The 15882-nt window shown below is 41.9% G+C and overlaps 1 protein-coding gene across 3 annotated transcripts in view; it reads left to right on the top strand.

Annotated features, from left to right (window-relative positions):
• Nucleotides 1-359: 359 nt before the first annotated feature.
• Nucleotides 360-15882, top strand: part of Syt14 (synaptotagmin 14) — a 203117-nt gene continuing 187594 nt past the window's right edge. For 2 of the 3 annotated variants that reach the window (XM_041635406.1, XM_041635408.1), the window contains exon 1: nt 360-821. In XM_041635406.1, the coding sequence (XP_041491340.1) occupies nt 638-821 (184 nt within the window). In that variant the 5' untranslated portion in view covers nt 360-637. Of the gene's footprint in view, nt 822-1255; nt 1455-15882 lie in introns of those variants that run through there. The other variant, XM_041635407.1, reaches the window with a different exon arrangement.

The raw sequence follows: 15882 nt of genomic DNA, 5'->3' as shown, positions 1-15882 counted from the left end.
GATTCGCTGAAGTAGTCAAAACATTAAGGAATAGGGCCAGGCAAACGTCTCAGAGGGTAGCCGTGTTTGTCACCCATCCTGTCTGACAGTATGAGTTTGATCCCTGGAGCCCACATGGTGGGGTGGTGAGAACACACTTCTGCAAGCTGTCCTGTGACCTTCACGTGCATGCCCCACCCCAGCAAATAATAAGTGTTGTAAAAAATGTTAAAGAATGAATGTCTGTGGAGCATAAACTGGCCGAGGGAGAGGTTATATAAAAGCAATGAAAGACATTTTCTGCTCTAGATTACAGTCCAACCTCACTTACATAATAAGTGGAAAATATGTTCTTTGTGTCAATCCTTAATATAGCCACCTGCTCTAGGAGTGAGCATTTTCTCCACAAGGGAGAACCGCTAAGCCCTTATCCCTTATTGCGGCTTTATCCGGGCCCTTAAAGTACCAGATGAAGTGGGAAGTCTTGCAAAGTGGCTGAACTGAAGTGAAAATTAGGTAGCTAGCTGTTGGTTGTTCAGAGTTGGCCTTTGCCTGTTTGCAGGCTCATGGACTTGCACACTTAAAAATGTGTGTGTGACAAGCTTATCAGGCCCTTTGTTAAGATGTCTGTCCAACACCTACATTTGTGTGGCTTCAAATGCGTGTTTGCCGTGTGGACAAATGCCAATTCGTACTTCCAAGGGGGCACCGAGCTCCTGGAATTGAGTCTCATCAAGAGAGAGAAGGAAGGAGGGAGGGAGGGAGAGAAGAAGGGAGGAGACCGTCCTCTTTTCGGTGTGTTGTGCCAAGAAGTCGTCTCTACTTGAAAGCAAAGATCGGAGGTGAGTGTTCAGAGAAAACAAAACTGAAGAGACTTTGTCTGGGCGGGAATCGCGTCCAAGTCCAGTGCCGGGAGCTGTCCGTGGTCCTGACCGCCTTGCGTGCTCTCGCCGAGCCAAGCTGGACGGAGGTTGGCGACAAGGGTGAGGCTGACTCCTGCACCTGTTGGGAATCCGGGCCTGAGACCCTAGCCAGGGGCTGGGGACGAGCCAGGGCCAGGGTCGGAGGCGTGGCCTGTGCAGGGTGGGCGGGGTTGGGTAAGGGAGGTGGGCGGGGTTGTGGGACTTCGGGGGCGGGGCCTGAGGAGGTAGGTGGGAGTGGGTGAAGGCCCGGTTGTGGGTCAAGCTTCGGTTCCTGAGAGGGGCGGGGCCTAGAGGGCCCCAGGGGGCGGGGCGGTGTCACGTGCCCACGGTGCGCATCTGGAGAAGATTCCGCTTCCTGCGCTGCTGGCTCTGGAGCTGAGACCCCACCCCACCGCCCAGCCCCGGCTCCCCGAGGCCCAGCAGCCCGGCCCCGGGGCTCGGTCCCGCCCCTCTCGCCAGAGGCCTTGGCGCGCCCTCTTCCCGCACCCCGCACCCCCCGAGCTCTCCGTGCTGTTGGTGCGGTCCATGGCGAGCGCATCATGGCGATCGAAGGTAAGTGGAGGCCAAGCGAGGCGTGGAGGAGTCCACCCGGCGGACGAGCGCAGGGCCTGGGTGGGAGGCCGAGGCGCCGGTTGTGGGTCCGGGCCGTGAGGGAGGCGACGGATGCGGGACACCGGCCTAGGCGAGGCTTGCGGTCCTGGCGGGCACTGGCCTACGCGCGATGGAGGCGCTGAGGTGCTGAGGGACTGAGGAGGCTCAGGTATTAAGGCGTTGAGATGCTGGGATGCTGAGGTGTGGAGGTTCTGAGGTGGCGTTGGGACTCACCTCTGACAGAAGGACTGGGGGACCCGCTCAAGGTGCTGCTCCCGCCGGTACCCAGCCCGCGCTCTGGGCTGGTGGCATTCGCTCTATCCCCTTCTGTTGACGGGTATGGGGACCAGGACATCCGTGCGAGGTTAATCTGACCCTCAAAATTGTTTGTCTCCGGGGAGGAGTAAATGCCTCTTTTTGACAAACGCACCTAGAAGACTTCAACAGAAATGTTTCAATAGCACCTTAATTCGAATTAAGTTCCTGCATAAGGTTGGTGGCACTAATAATGTGTGTTTTGCCCTTATTTTGAGAACATGGGGCTGGAGTGGCGTGTAATTTGCCTTGGTTTTTAAAGAGGATATTTTGCAGTTAGTATCACACAGGTAGGAGAGTGTCCACAGAATTTGGTTTCCCATTTCAGATGAGCGCAGTGTAGAAAAATTTCCAAAACTTCCCTCTGGGACGTGTACATTCATGTGCAGGGTACCAATAGCTGAATCATTACTCGTCTCCATTTAATGTGTTCTTCCTGAGTAATTCCCCGAGGTGACTGGTCTCTGGTAGTGTACACACCCGGGACACAGCCATCGAACTGCAGAATTGATTTAGCTGTGTGTTGTGTGTTTGCTTCATTTTAGAGATTAAGAACAGGGCACATTGACATGCTCTCAGGTACGTGCGTTTGCTAAGATGATGGAGAACACAGTCTGTCTGTAGCCGTTGATATTCCCGTTAGTCAGAACAGCATGCCCAACGCTGTTTCTTCCCTGTGTAGTTTACTAGAGCTGGAAAGTCAGGGAGCAGGATCCACTGGTGGGTGTAGAATACTCTATTTCGCCAACAACTTTGTGGAAGGATTTCTTGTAAAGTCATAAAAACAAAATTTTATGCAGAAAATGAAGGATTGGCCCAGATAGGTTCAAATATGATCTCATAACTTGTAACTTCTTGATGTCCAGTTTTTCTTCATGCATGCATACCTTCCTCTGGCAGTTAAATATTACAGCATTTTGCTCTGTCTTTTTTATCTTTAAATAATAAGATTTTCTAAAGATACTCTGTATGTTTTTTGGTGCTAGGCTATACCCCCCCAGCCTGTTCTTAAACCTATACATTTGTTTCAGGTTTTCATGATATAAATATAAACACTTAGGCCTTCTCTAATTTGGCAAGGAAACTGTAGTTAATACATTTCAAGTAAAGGTATCAGGTTAAGCCAGTCTCACTATGCCTCTTAGCACATGCTAAAATACATTCTGTTTCTATTCTCATCCTTAATTTCTTCACCTCTTAGTAGAATCTTATTTGCTCAGTATGATAATACCATAAGCTAATGTTTCTTTAAAGACCTGCTTGGTAGACATACCCCTAACTAATAAAGAACGATACAGTTATGTAGTAGAAATAACTTATTATAAGAGGAAGGTTTTAAACAGAGAAGGAAATCAGTACTTTAGTATAAGACTCAAAGGTGGTGAGACCACTGAACACAGCCACTAAGAGCATGCCTGACTGCCACAAACATCCATTCTTCAGTTCACTATAAGGCTCACACAAAGGATTGCAGATAAAACTAGAGATAAAGACTTTGTGTTGAGGTTGAATCAGAAGTTAGAATCCTGAGGGTATTTCATTCAACATTTTTCCTTATGAAGTAGTTCTTAAAACATCCAATTCATTCACCTGCTAATTCAATGAATGTTTATTGAATACACAATGTTCTGAAGTAGACTTTGTGGGATCTTCCCTGTTAGAGTTTATGTTCTGGGGAGACAGATAATTATAAGCGTATGGTTATGTTATAGTGTGTATACCAAGAAATAAATTATGCATGCTTCCTTTGTATAAAAACATCCAATGGTGTTGATTTCAAAACTAATTTTGAGGTAATAAGTGTTATATCTTTAAGGTCTTTATATTTGGCCGGAAGTTTTGTATTTCCAAGTCTGTTATTCAGCAAGTTTGGTCTAACTCCTTCCTAGTTTTTCTTTCTTAAGCAATACTTAAAATATACTCTTTTATGTGTGTGTGTGTGTGTGTGTGTGTGTGTGACACCCCTTCCATTTGCAGACAAGAACTGTATGCTCCTTTGTTTTAAAATTTGAAATACAGCCGGGTGGTGGTGGCGCACGCCTTTAATCCCATCACTAGGGAGGCAGAGGCAGGCGGATCTCTGTGAGTTCGAGGCCAGCCTGGTCTACAAGAGCGAGTTCCAGGACAGGAACCAAAAAGCTACGGAGAAATCCTGTCTCGAAAAATCCAAAAAAAAAAAATTGAAATACAGTGATGGAAAATTCCATTTTACTTGTTATCGAAGCTATTATAGCCTTACTTGTACTTAATTCTCTGAATACAGCTTAATGTTAGAATAACCTTTTGTGTAACTTCTTGTTGACTCAAATGAGCTTGTTTTCAACCAAAAAACTATGGACTGTTTTACTTGGGTTCCTTACTCTGGCTGTGTCTTCAGCCCTTTATGTAACTAAATTGTGTTGTGATTTGAGAATAGGTGTTGTAGCAGGGAGGCGTGCTTTTAATAGTTCTGTTCAGTGGGTTAGCCTTGAGTTTAGGACCAACAGCTATTTGGATTTCCTCCTCTGAATAAAACTCTTTGTTTTATAGTCCCAAATTATCTGTAAGCAACCATCTCCTCCTTTATCAGTCAGAGGTATGCTTACCAAGAGGTCTTCATAGAAAGTTAGGTTGATGGTAACACCGTATTGAGCAAAGAAAATTCTACTGAGAGGTGAGGAAGTTAACTCTTAAGTGGAAGTACACTTAAAATACTTTCTTTTCTTTCTTTTTTTTTGGTTTTTTCGAGACAGGGTTTCTCTGTGGTTTGGGAGCCTGTCCTGGAACTAGCTCTTGTAGACCAGGCTGGTCTCTAACTCACAGAGATCTGCCTGCCTCTGCCTCCCAAGTGCTGGGATTAAAGGCGTGCGCCACCACCGCCCGGCTTTAAAATACTTTCTTTAGTATGATTTTATGTGTATAGGTGTTTTGGCTGCATGTGTATTGGCATACCATGTGGGGGCCTGGTGCCCATAAGATTAGAAAAAGGGCATCAGATTGCCTGGAACTGGAGTTACAGACGGTCATAGCAATCATGGACGTGCTGGGAACCACACCCAGGTTTTCTGGAAGAGCGGCTGGTGATCTTAATTGCTAAGTCTTTTCTTCAGCTCTGCAAGTACACTTTCTAAAAAGTGTTTTCCCAATGGACAGCTTATAGGTCCTAGCTGTCTGGCAGTTCAGGTTGTGATCATCCTGACATGCGTTGGCTGCCCAGGACATGGACTTCTCAGGTATTGCTATCAACCCACCTTTGTTGACTATTTTTTCTTTCTTTTGTTCCATGATTTATTTATTTTTATTTTATGTGCATTGGCGTTTTGCCTGCGTGCGTGTGTTTGTGTGTGTGTCTGTCAGATTACCTGAAGGAGGAGTTACAGATACTTGTAAGCTGCCATGTGGGTGCTGGGAATTGAACCCAGCTCCTCTGGAACAACAGCTAGTGTTCTCAACTGCTAAGCTATTGCTTGTTTGCTATTTTCTAATTTTGGAGTTTTCTCCTGACTACTTAGTTTTTTCTGCTTACCTGAACTAATGTTCTTTGTGTTTCTGTTTCAACTCTATTGCTATTATCTAGTTTATTCAAACTTCATATATTGAACAATTTTAACATCTGTAGTCCAACTATAAATTCAAAGAGGACAGTCTTTTTCAAAAAGCACCTGAAATCCTATGTTCTCAGTCCACATTTCTTTTTTTTTTAAATATTTATTTATTATGTGTACAATATTCTGTCTGCGTGTATGTCTGCAGGCCAGAAGAGGGCACCAGACTTCATTACAGATGGTTGTGAGCCACTATGTGGTTGCCGGGAATTGAACTCAAGACCTTTGGAAGAGCAGGCAATGCTCTTAACCACTGAGCCATCTCTCCAGCCCCCCCGTCCACATTTCTTGAATTATTTCATGGAATTCTGTTCGTAGTCTTCATATTACATCCACTGTTTTGATGCCTGTCTCTAGCAGAATTTTTCTGTAGTAGATAGTTATCTTCACTTACATTTTAAAGTAGTAGGTAGAGATCCTCATTTGGATGTACCAAAGCAATCCAAAATGTCCACCTTACAACATCCAGAATGACCTTAAGTTGTAATCTATCCTTCATACTTTCCATACCCCCTTACTTTGTGCAGATTCACCGGCTGAACGACATTCAAGCTAGAAACCTGGATATTAACTCCATCGTAGAGTTCACTAAATCCTTTCACGCCTGTATCTTAAATACATTTATTTTACTTAGTGTTTATATTTTTGCTCATATACTTATTGAAAAATGATTTACCAGCACTCAAGAGGCAGAGACAGGTGAATCTTTGAGTTCAAGGCCAGTTTGGTCTACAGAGTTAGTTTCAGGATACCCAAGGATGTTACTTAGTGAAACCCTATCTTGAAAAACCATTAAAAAAAAAATCCAACAAAAAAACCCGCACAACAACCAAACCCCCCCAAAATCCAAGTCCCTGCAGAAAGAAATGATTTGTTTATTTTCTTTTTTAAAATTTATTTTTCCATTCAAAAATCTACACTTCCTCCCCTCCTCCCATTCCCCTCCCGCTCCCCCACTCACCCTCCTCCCTCTCTCTCCCTCAAGAGAGGGCAGGGAACCCTGCCCTGTTGGAAGTCCACCCCCCCCCCACCCATCCAGGCCTAGGAAGCTTTGCATCCAAATAGACTAGGGTCCCAAAAAGCCAGTACATGCAGTAGAAACAAGTCCCAGTGCCTTTATCAATGGCTTCTCAGTCAGCCCCCATTTTCAGCAACATTCAGAGAGTGTCCAGTTTGATCACATGCTCATTTAGTCCTGGTCCAGCTGGATTTGGTGAGCTCCCATTAGAACAGGCACACTGTCTCAGTGGGTGGACCAACCCCTCACGGTCCAGACTTCTTTGCTCATCTTTTCCCTCCTCCTGCTCTTCAATTGGACCTTGGGGGCTCAGTCCAGTGCTCTGAGGAGGGACTTTATTTCTATCTCCATCTGTAGCCAGATGAAGATTCTATGGTGATATTCGAGATAATCATCAGTGTGATAGCGGGGCAAGGCCAGTTCAGGCACCCTCTACTCTGCTGCCCAAGGACCTAGCTGGGGACATCCCTGTGGACACCTGGGATCCCCTCTAGAGCCAAGTCTCTTGCCATCCCTAAAATGGCTCCCTTAATGTAGATATCTTCTTCCCTGCTCCTATATCCGCCCTTCCTCCATCTCCACCCTCTCACTCCCCCAAGCCCTCTCCAGTCTTTCCCTTTTCCCTTCTCTCTCCCCCTCTCCCCTGCCCCCACCCCATCCCACCCCCATGCTCCCAACTTTTTCCTGGTAATCTTGTTTGCTTCCAACTTCCAAGAGGATCTATATATGCTTTTCTTTGAGTTCACCTTGTTATTTGGCTTCTCTAGGTTTGTGAACTTTAGGCTTAATGTCCTTTGTTTATTTTATTTTCTTAACATTTTTTTCTCCCCAGTTTACATTTTTGAGATTACATATAATGAAGACTGTTTTCATTTCTTGGCTGCCCATACCTAAATAATTTCACAGAAACTATATTAATTACAACATTGTTTGGCCAATGGCTTAGGTGTAATTCTAACTAGCTTTTACATCTTAAATTAACCTATTTCTATTAGTCTATGTATTGCCTGTGGCTGTGGTGTTACCTCATTTTCTACATGTCTTGTTTCCTTGGCAGCTGGCTTACTTCTGTTTGACTCTGCCTACTCTCTCTCTATATCTCCGTTCGGGTTTCCCTGCATGGCTTTACTCTGCTAAGCCATTGGCCAAAGCAGGTTCTTTATTAACCAATGGTAACAAAACACAGTCACAGCATACAGAGGGGAAAAACACATCAATTATACACCCCCGCCACATACACCCTTAGTAATACCTTACTTGAACCTAATAAATTGAAACCTTTGATTTATTATTTCTTTTTTTAATTTTTAATTTAGTTTATTTGCTGCATAGTTATATTTGAACATTTGCCATGTAAAACTAAACATTCCTATTAAAATACAGAGTTACAAATAATGATAAATGAGTAATATAAAGACATAGTTAATGTTTAAATTTCTATTTTGCTGATACAGTGTAACATTAATAATATTCAATAATATTTTTTGTCTGATTGTTTGTTTTTATTTCATATATATTTTTTTTTTTTTTTTTTGGATTTTTCGAGACAGGGTTTCTCTGTAGCTTTTGGTTCCTGTCCTGGAACTAGCTCTTGTAGACCAGGCTGGCCTCGAACTCACAGAGATCCGCCTGTCTCTGCCTCCCGAGTGCTGGGATTAAAGGCGTGCGCCACCACCGCCCGGCTTATTTCATATATTTTTAATTAAAACATAAATACATCGCTTTCTTCCTCCCGGTTCCTCCCTGCACACCCTCCCTCCAATTCCTCCCATGTCCCCCAACTCCCAATTTGATAGCCTTTTCTTTCCCAATTATTCTGTTAAATATAGTTTGCATATATGTAAAAATATATAAATACAGCCTTCTGAGTCTGTTTTTGTTGTGTGTGTATATGATTTTAGAACTGACCAGTTTATACTGGACAATCAACTAAGGGACTCATCCCTGGGAGAGACTAATTCTTCCTCTCTCTCAGTAGTCATCAGTTACAGAAATAGTGATAATATAGCAAGGTGTTATTTATTAACAAGCTTCTAAAAGCCATACATATATTCAGAACAATTTCTTATTTTCATGATTTTAGGACCATGGTAGACTAAATCTTCAAAGTAGTATTTTGAGCTCACCATGAGATAAATATTAATGAAATATTAAATTATTTTCATTGTACCTTACTATACAGCAATGCATATTTGTAGTTTTAAAAAATTTATTTGGTATAGCCAACACAGAAGGATTTTGTTTTATTTTCAGTTAATAGACCATGCTATGTCTGAGCACATACTTGGTAGGGATTTACTGTGCTGTGTTAGTAACTTTCTACTAGTTTAAAACATTAAATAAAACTAAAATCTACAGAGTAGTCCAGTGACTGGAAAAGTGGACTAATTTGCCAGTAAATTTAATTTTATAAGGAAAATTGTATTTAGAAAAATTATTAATTAAATACATAGGTGAAGTAATAAGGGGCGGCAGGACTGCGTCCCCCACACCCGGCCGCCCACATGGCTAGCTTATGCCCCAAAATAATTACACAGACACTGTATTCTTTTAAGCACTGCTTGGCCCTTTAGCTCTAGCACTTACAGGCTAATTCTCACATCCCGATCAACCCATCTCTAATAATCTGTGAGAACCGGTCTTACCGGGAAGATTCTAGCCTAGTCCATCCTGGGTCGGAGCTTCATGCCGGGAGCGGGGCATGGCGTCTCTGCTGAGGCGTCTGCTCCTGAGAGGGCTGTGGAGTCTCTGACCTCACTTCCTCTTCCTCCCAGCATTTTGTTCTGTTTACTCCTCCCACCTATCCTCTAACCAATAAAATGGGCCAGGGCAGTTCCTTTATTAGCTAATGACCTTCCTCCATCATTTCCCCTTTTTCGGTTTAAACAAAAAAAAAAAAGGTTTAACTTTAACATAGCAAAATTACATATAACAAAACAGTTATCAAGTAAAAGTTACAATAATCTTTATCATAACTAAGGAAAACTATAACTATAACTAACTATTCTTAACTCCATCAAAGACTCCAGAAAGATACAATATTACCTAAGTAAACAAGAACTAAGAAACTTCAAACTCTAGAAATGACAAAGACATCTCGCTGCCTGGACAGTCACCCAAAGTTCTTTTGTACCGTTGGGGCATTCATCTTCAGCCTTCAGGCCCACGGTATCCAGCAGACATTTCCATAAAGCAGGAAAATTCAAAGTCAGTTCAGTCACTATCTGTTGTGTCCTGCAGAATGTCTCGCAGACTCTTTCATGAATCAGGAACCCCGAAAGATCATCTCACCTTTAGGCAAGTTCAGTAGTCCTCTCTCTGCGGGTTCTCTGTGTCCAGTTTATGCAATAGTCCAGGCAAGAGCAGTTTCTTGCCCAAATGGCTAAACTCCATAAGGTGCCTCTTCGATGCCCATCTTCCTCTTGAAGTACATTGGTGCTGCCAGGAGCAGAGTGTCTCATTGTCATGAAAAGTCCTCAGTTATTAAAACATTAAATGTCCTGTTCTGTAATCTTTGAAAGACATGAAGAAAGTCTATCTAAAATATATCTCTATATATGTAGAAAATCTAATTAACATGACTACAAGCTTTACTATTATCGATGATTATCCATTAACAATCTATATTTCTTAATTATACATTACATATTTAAATGAACTACACAATCACAATACCTTAATCAAAATCAGAAACACTTATATATATAACAAAATTGACCTTAAATCTCTATCAATAAAGCAAAATCTATACTAATGCAAATTATTCATATCTATATCATATCCCCCTTTAAATGTAAAAGAACATTTATAAACATTTTTTGGGAATATGGGCGCAGTTATTTCTCTCCAAACTGCTTCCTGCTGAATGGGGGCGTCGTTAATTTGGTCTTTCATGGTATAACCTGTGTGCTAGTTTCATCTCAGTTGGCAGTTGAGCGAAGCAATTTTTTGAAGGCGTTCACACCAACCCTTCAGGAGGGCGTGGTCCATCATACCAAATCGGAATAGAAGAAATGAACAGGGTCTCATCCTCTGTGAAAACAATATAAGAAACTCCTTTCCAAAGCATCATGTCCTTAGATCCAAATTTCAAAGTCAAGGCATCAAAATATCTATGTCGGATTAGTTCAGCAGCATTTATAAATAAATATCTTTTAGCAGCTGTTGCTCCTTCCTCAGCATTCATACAATTCAAAGAGAGCATAATAGCATACAGTATCAAGATTCTCTGTGTATTTTCCATCTTTGTACAGCTTTGTTTTAACCTTTATTTTGTTTATTTTTACTTTTAACTTTTTGCTTTTTGAGACAGGTTCTCTGTATCTTTGACCTGAAGTAACTCTGTAGACCAGGCTGTCTTTGAACTCTCAGAGATCCGCCTGTCTCTGCCTCCCAGGCATTGGGATTAAAGGTGTACACTACTACACCTTGAACTCACAGAGATCTGTTTGTCTCTGCCTTCTAGACACTGGGATTGAAGGCGTGTGCTACCACACACAACAACTCTCTTCCTTTTTTTATGTTTTTTACTTTAAGAACTTCAAATTTTAGTCTGCATATATTTTTAACACACTGTAAACCATTTAAAATTTTTCTTTGTCTTTGAATCTCTCTTTACTGTATATCTCTCTTTTTCTGACCACATGAGTCTTTAATTTACCATGCAATATCAGTAGGATTAAAGGCGTGGCTTTGCCGGCTGGATCCAGCCCATTCCTTAGCTTTTCAGCCTCATGGCTGAGGTACTGGCTGTAGCCAGCAAGCGAGCTTCAGCAGCCTGTGCTTACAAACCGCACAAACCGCCTGCGTAAAAGAGTCAGAGTTTGTCCTGGCAGGACAGCCCAGAAAGCCGGCATTTTTAAATGGCGCAGCTTTTTTCCTGCTGTGGCTAAAAACCGAAAAGCATGCATTCAGCTTTTCGTCAACACCATTTAAGTGTTTCGTGGCAGGACCTCTTAATGAGCTGTAGGATTTTGCAGCTGAAGCTGAGTCAGGAAGCCTCTCTTAGATGAGGTGCTTTCTTGCCTCTAGCAGGAAGAGTAGAACCGAGAAATTGCTGCTACCAAGAAACCAGGCACAATGATTTCATTTTGTTCTATAATTATTTCCCAAGCTGTCTCAGGCTTTATGTGGAAGCAGTTGTCCACGTGGGCGCCATATGAAGTAATAAGGGTGGCTGCGGCTGCATTCCCAGCACCCCGGCTGCCTGCTCAGCTAGCTTATGCCCCAAAATAATTACACAGACACTGTATTCTTTTAAGCACTGCTTGGCCCTTTAGCTCTAGCACTTACAGGCTAATTCTCACATCCCGATCAACCCATCTCTAATAATCTGTGAGAACCGGTCTTACCGGGAAGATTCTAGCCTAGTCCATCCTGGGTCGGAGCTTCATGCCGGGAGCGGGGCATGGCGTCTCTGCTGAGGCGTCTGCTCCTGAGAGGGCTGTGGAGTCTCTGACCTCACTTCCTCTTCCTCCCAGCATTTTGTTCTGTTTACTCCTCCCACCTATCCTCTAACCAATAAAATGGGCCAGGGCAGTTCCTTTATTAGCTAATGACCTTCCTCCATCACATAGGGATTTATGTAGGTCAAATGAGAGATACTATGTTGAGCAAGCTTTTGTTTCTCCATTTTTCAAATTTAGCATATGGGTATGTGGGAGAGAGGAGAAGAGGAATGAGCAGGAGATCGAGCAAGCACCCCTGTGGGCAGAGGCCGGGTAACCATAGTTCTTCCAGTCCGTGCCTGCGTCCGCACATCTGCGTCCGCTGCAGGCTCTGGTGACGGCGCTCTCCTTGTCAGGCTAGCGCTGCTGTGCTTTAGATGCTGAGCCGTCTGGTTGCCCTGACACACCATTGCTATCAAAATAGACTGGGCTGTTCGTGTGCTGCTGTGGTAGTGGTGAGTATGTTCCCGAAGTTAGGCTGGGAGTTGAGTGTAGAAAGGCCTTGACTGTTCAGATTGTTTTAATTCTACTGTAATTGTATAGCAGTGGTGCCAGTTTAGGAGGTAACTTTTAGAAGTTTGGAGGCCTAATGGTTTCCCTTTAAGAAAAAGAAAATTAAAGTATAGCATGTATGAGGGACTAACATTCATTTTGGGATTTTTACACAAGCTGGTTTTTTGAAGTCCAGTGAAAACGGGGTCTGAAAAGAGAAGGAAACCATTCAGGAGTCGTCTCTGTTTCCTAAGCCTAAACGCTGACATCCTCTTGGAACTTCATGACTTTGGATTCCAGTCATCGACACCCACTTCTTCCTCTTACGGCAGACAAACCTGCTGTGCTGTGTCATTCTTTTTCCTATTAGTTGTGTACTTGGTTTTGGAAGTTTTCAAAACTATATTGATCTGCCTGCAGCAGGCATTCCTATTTAGCAGAATGAGCATGCAACATGAAAGCTATTTTTGTCCTGGGACTATTATCACCACTTTATAATAACTACGTTTCTTCACTGTAACTCCCATATAAACAAACACTGGTTTGTAGAAGCTGTGCTAGATGATGCTGATGTTAGAAGTGAAGCCTGGCTCAGCCCAGAAAGCATGATCGTTTATAACACTGTGCTCTTAAAATTAGAGACCCAAACTAGGAATTGGCTTAAATTGGAGACTAATCTAAAAATACTTATACAAGTTGGAGGTCTAAATAGGTTAAGGTGATTTGGGGCAGTTGGCAGCATAAACAAAAAATGTTTAAAGTCTTTTCCTTATGTACAGTAAGTAGAAGAATTTACAGAAGAACTTAAAGGTTGTGACTACTTTCATGGATGAAGTCCAGGGAAAAAAGTTTTTAGATGAGATGAAACATAAGACACTAGGTTTTCAGTGTCTGACCATGGAAAAGCATTAGTGAAGCTTGTATGTGGAGGTGACCTAAGCCAGCGGTCAGAATCCAATAAAGTGAATTGTAAGGAAAACTCTTACAGGAGCTGAACCGTAGGTTTAATTCTCTCTTTGACACCTGCATGTACTCTGGTGCATTTTCCCTTCTGTGAAGTAGGGAAGTAGGTAATCTGTAATGATTTTTCTCCCCCTCACAAAAGTATCCAAGTTACTTAGGAGGCATGTTCCCAGCTGTGTGTCCATTCATACAAACACATGAAGGTACATAATCAACATGCGTGTGCCCCACACCGTCTATTATCTCTCCCCTTGCTGCCACCATAGAGGACTGGACAGTCTCTCTTGTTCCTACTGGAGCTGCCCAAGAAGAACTGTGCTGATGACTGACAGGTCACGTGGTGCTCTGAATCCCAGGCAGCTAAGATCATTTCAAGACCAGTGCTTGTATTACCCTAAAGACAGTTCTTAAATGAAGTTCGCTTTATATAAATTACCCTAAAGCACTCAAAAGCAAATTCATAATATTCCTATTTTTGTACAAATGAAAATGTCCATTTTAACTTCTTAACCAACTTCATTGGTTGTTAGCTACAATATTTGAATTTTTTAAAACACTAATTAGCAGTCTTTGGAAACTTTAACCATTAGGGTTCTGCTTTATTTGTACTGTAAAATAATGGGTTAGCTGGGTTTATTTACAAATTCTAGTCTGTTATGTTAGTTATGTGATTGGTGTAGGAGCTCCTTCTGTTTGTGTGTTGCTTTCACTGGATAATGAATAAAGAAACTGCCTTGGCCTAGTTGATAGGGCGGAACTTAGGTAGGTGGAGGAGACAGAACTGAATGCTGGGAAGAAGGGCAGAGTCAGAGATGCCGTGGATCTTCTGCCTGAGACTGACGCTGGTTAGAATCTTGCCCGTAAGCCACAGTCACGTGGCGATACACAGATTAATGGAAATGGGTTAAACTAATATGTAATAGTTAGCTAATAAGAAGCTAAAGCTAACGACCAAGCAGTGTTTTAGTTAATACAGTTTCTGTGTGGTTATTTCGGGTGTAAGCTAGCTGGGTTGACGGGACAGAACAAGGGCCTTGCAACATGTGATTTTTTTCATTAAGTGCTTTGACAGATTGACAGTGGTCAGTTAACTAAGTTTAAGATGTAGTAATTATTTGACTAGCTTTTAAAAACTGAAGTTCTTTTATTTAGTATAGATAAAGAAAATACTTATCAAAGATAGGGGCAGATGAGAGATGGTTCACTGGGTAAGGGTGCTTGTTGCCATGCCGAATTTCCAGAGCCCACACGGTGGCATGGGAGGAGCCACTCTCACATGATGTCCTCCGGCTTTCTCAAGTGTCCTGTGCCAAGCATGCACATTCATGGACACACACACAATAAACAAACAAACAAACAAACAAGTAAATAAATAAGACTATTTATCTCTCTCTATATATTAAAGTTAGTTTTTCTTGTCATTCCATAGGGTTTTGTTGTTATTGTTAATACTAAGTAAAACCTGCTGTTATACTCAGGACTAGATGCATGAAATAAAACAACCAATTTATATTAAATATGTGGAGAGTTTAGTTTTAAGGATTTATTTTTATTTATTTATTTTGAAATAATGTGAGAGAGAGAGAGAGAGAGAGAGAGAGAGAGAGAGAGAGAGAGAGAGAATTTGAATGTAGGTGTCTGCAAAGGCCGGAAGAGGGCATCAGATCCCTGGAACAGTTAGAGGTAGTTACAGGATCCCAGACATGGGTCCCAGGAACTGAATTTTGGCAAGAACAGTATGTGTTTTAACCTCCTGAGCTGTCTCTCCAGTCCAAGAGAATCTTGCTTTAGTAATAGATGTTAAAAGGCGCACTCTGGGTCCATGAGTAAAGCATGTGACTAAAACTTAAGTTGCAAATGTTGACATCTAGAGGATGCGGCTTAATTATTGTATAGGAAAAATAGTTCAACTAACTATGAAAACATCATAGGCCTCAATATAAATTATGGTTATTATTATCACATGGTTTTTCTAGTATCTTGAAAATAGTTCATTAAATTGAGTGAATACCTACTCCTTTGGCTAATGTCTTTCTTCTCAATTTTAAAAGATGCATTTGCAGCTGTATTTCTTTCTAGCTCTTTAGCAAGTAGTCTGTTGTAGTTCCTTGGTAATATTACAGTTAGTACTATATTTGACAGTGGAGTTTTGCTCAATAATAATTCTTTTTTCAGCTTTAGCTTTTGTGTTTAGTGTTTCCCCAGCTAAACCTGTATTCCTGATGCTTTGTATTATTGTTATTGATCCAGAAAGCAGAGACATTTTTACAACCAAATTAGACTGTAGATCTAACCTACTTCGGTGATAGAAATACTGTTTTCTAGTTGTTTTTTTTTTTGCTTCTTACATGACCCACTTTTAAAAATGAATATCACTTTTTATTTCTCACATAGTTACTGTAGGAATTCTGTTTCTTGAAACTGAACTGTTCATAATAAACTTCTATAATGAACTAAAATGCTTGCATAATTTAGTATTATTATGTAAAAATTAAGTAATTCATAGTGTAGGGATAAGTCCCGCCCCTTAGGGGGCGTGTTCGCCTCGGGCTAATGTTGGCCTATAAATT

Source organism: Microtus oregoni, unplaced genomic scaffold (genome assembly GCF_018167655.1).
Source record: "Microtus oregoni isolate MIOR12 unplaced genomic scaffold, Mior012 000047F_ref0000412, whole genome shotgun sequence".
NCBI lineage: Eukaryota > Metazoa > Chordata > Mammalia > Rodentia > Cricetidae > Microtus > Microtus oregoni.
The sequence above is the reverse complement of the archived record's forward strand: the minus strand, read 5'-3'. Positions and strand labels throughout refer to the sequence as shown.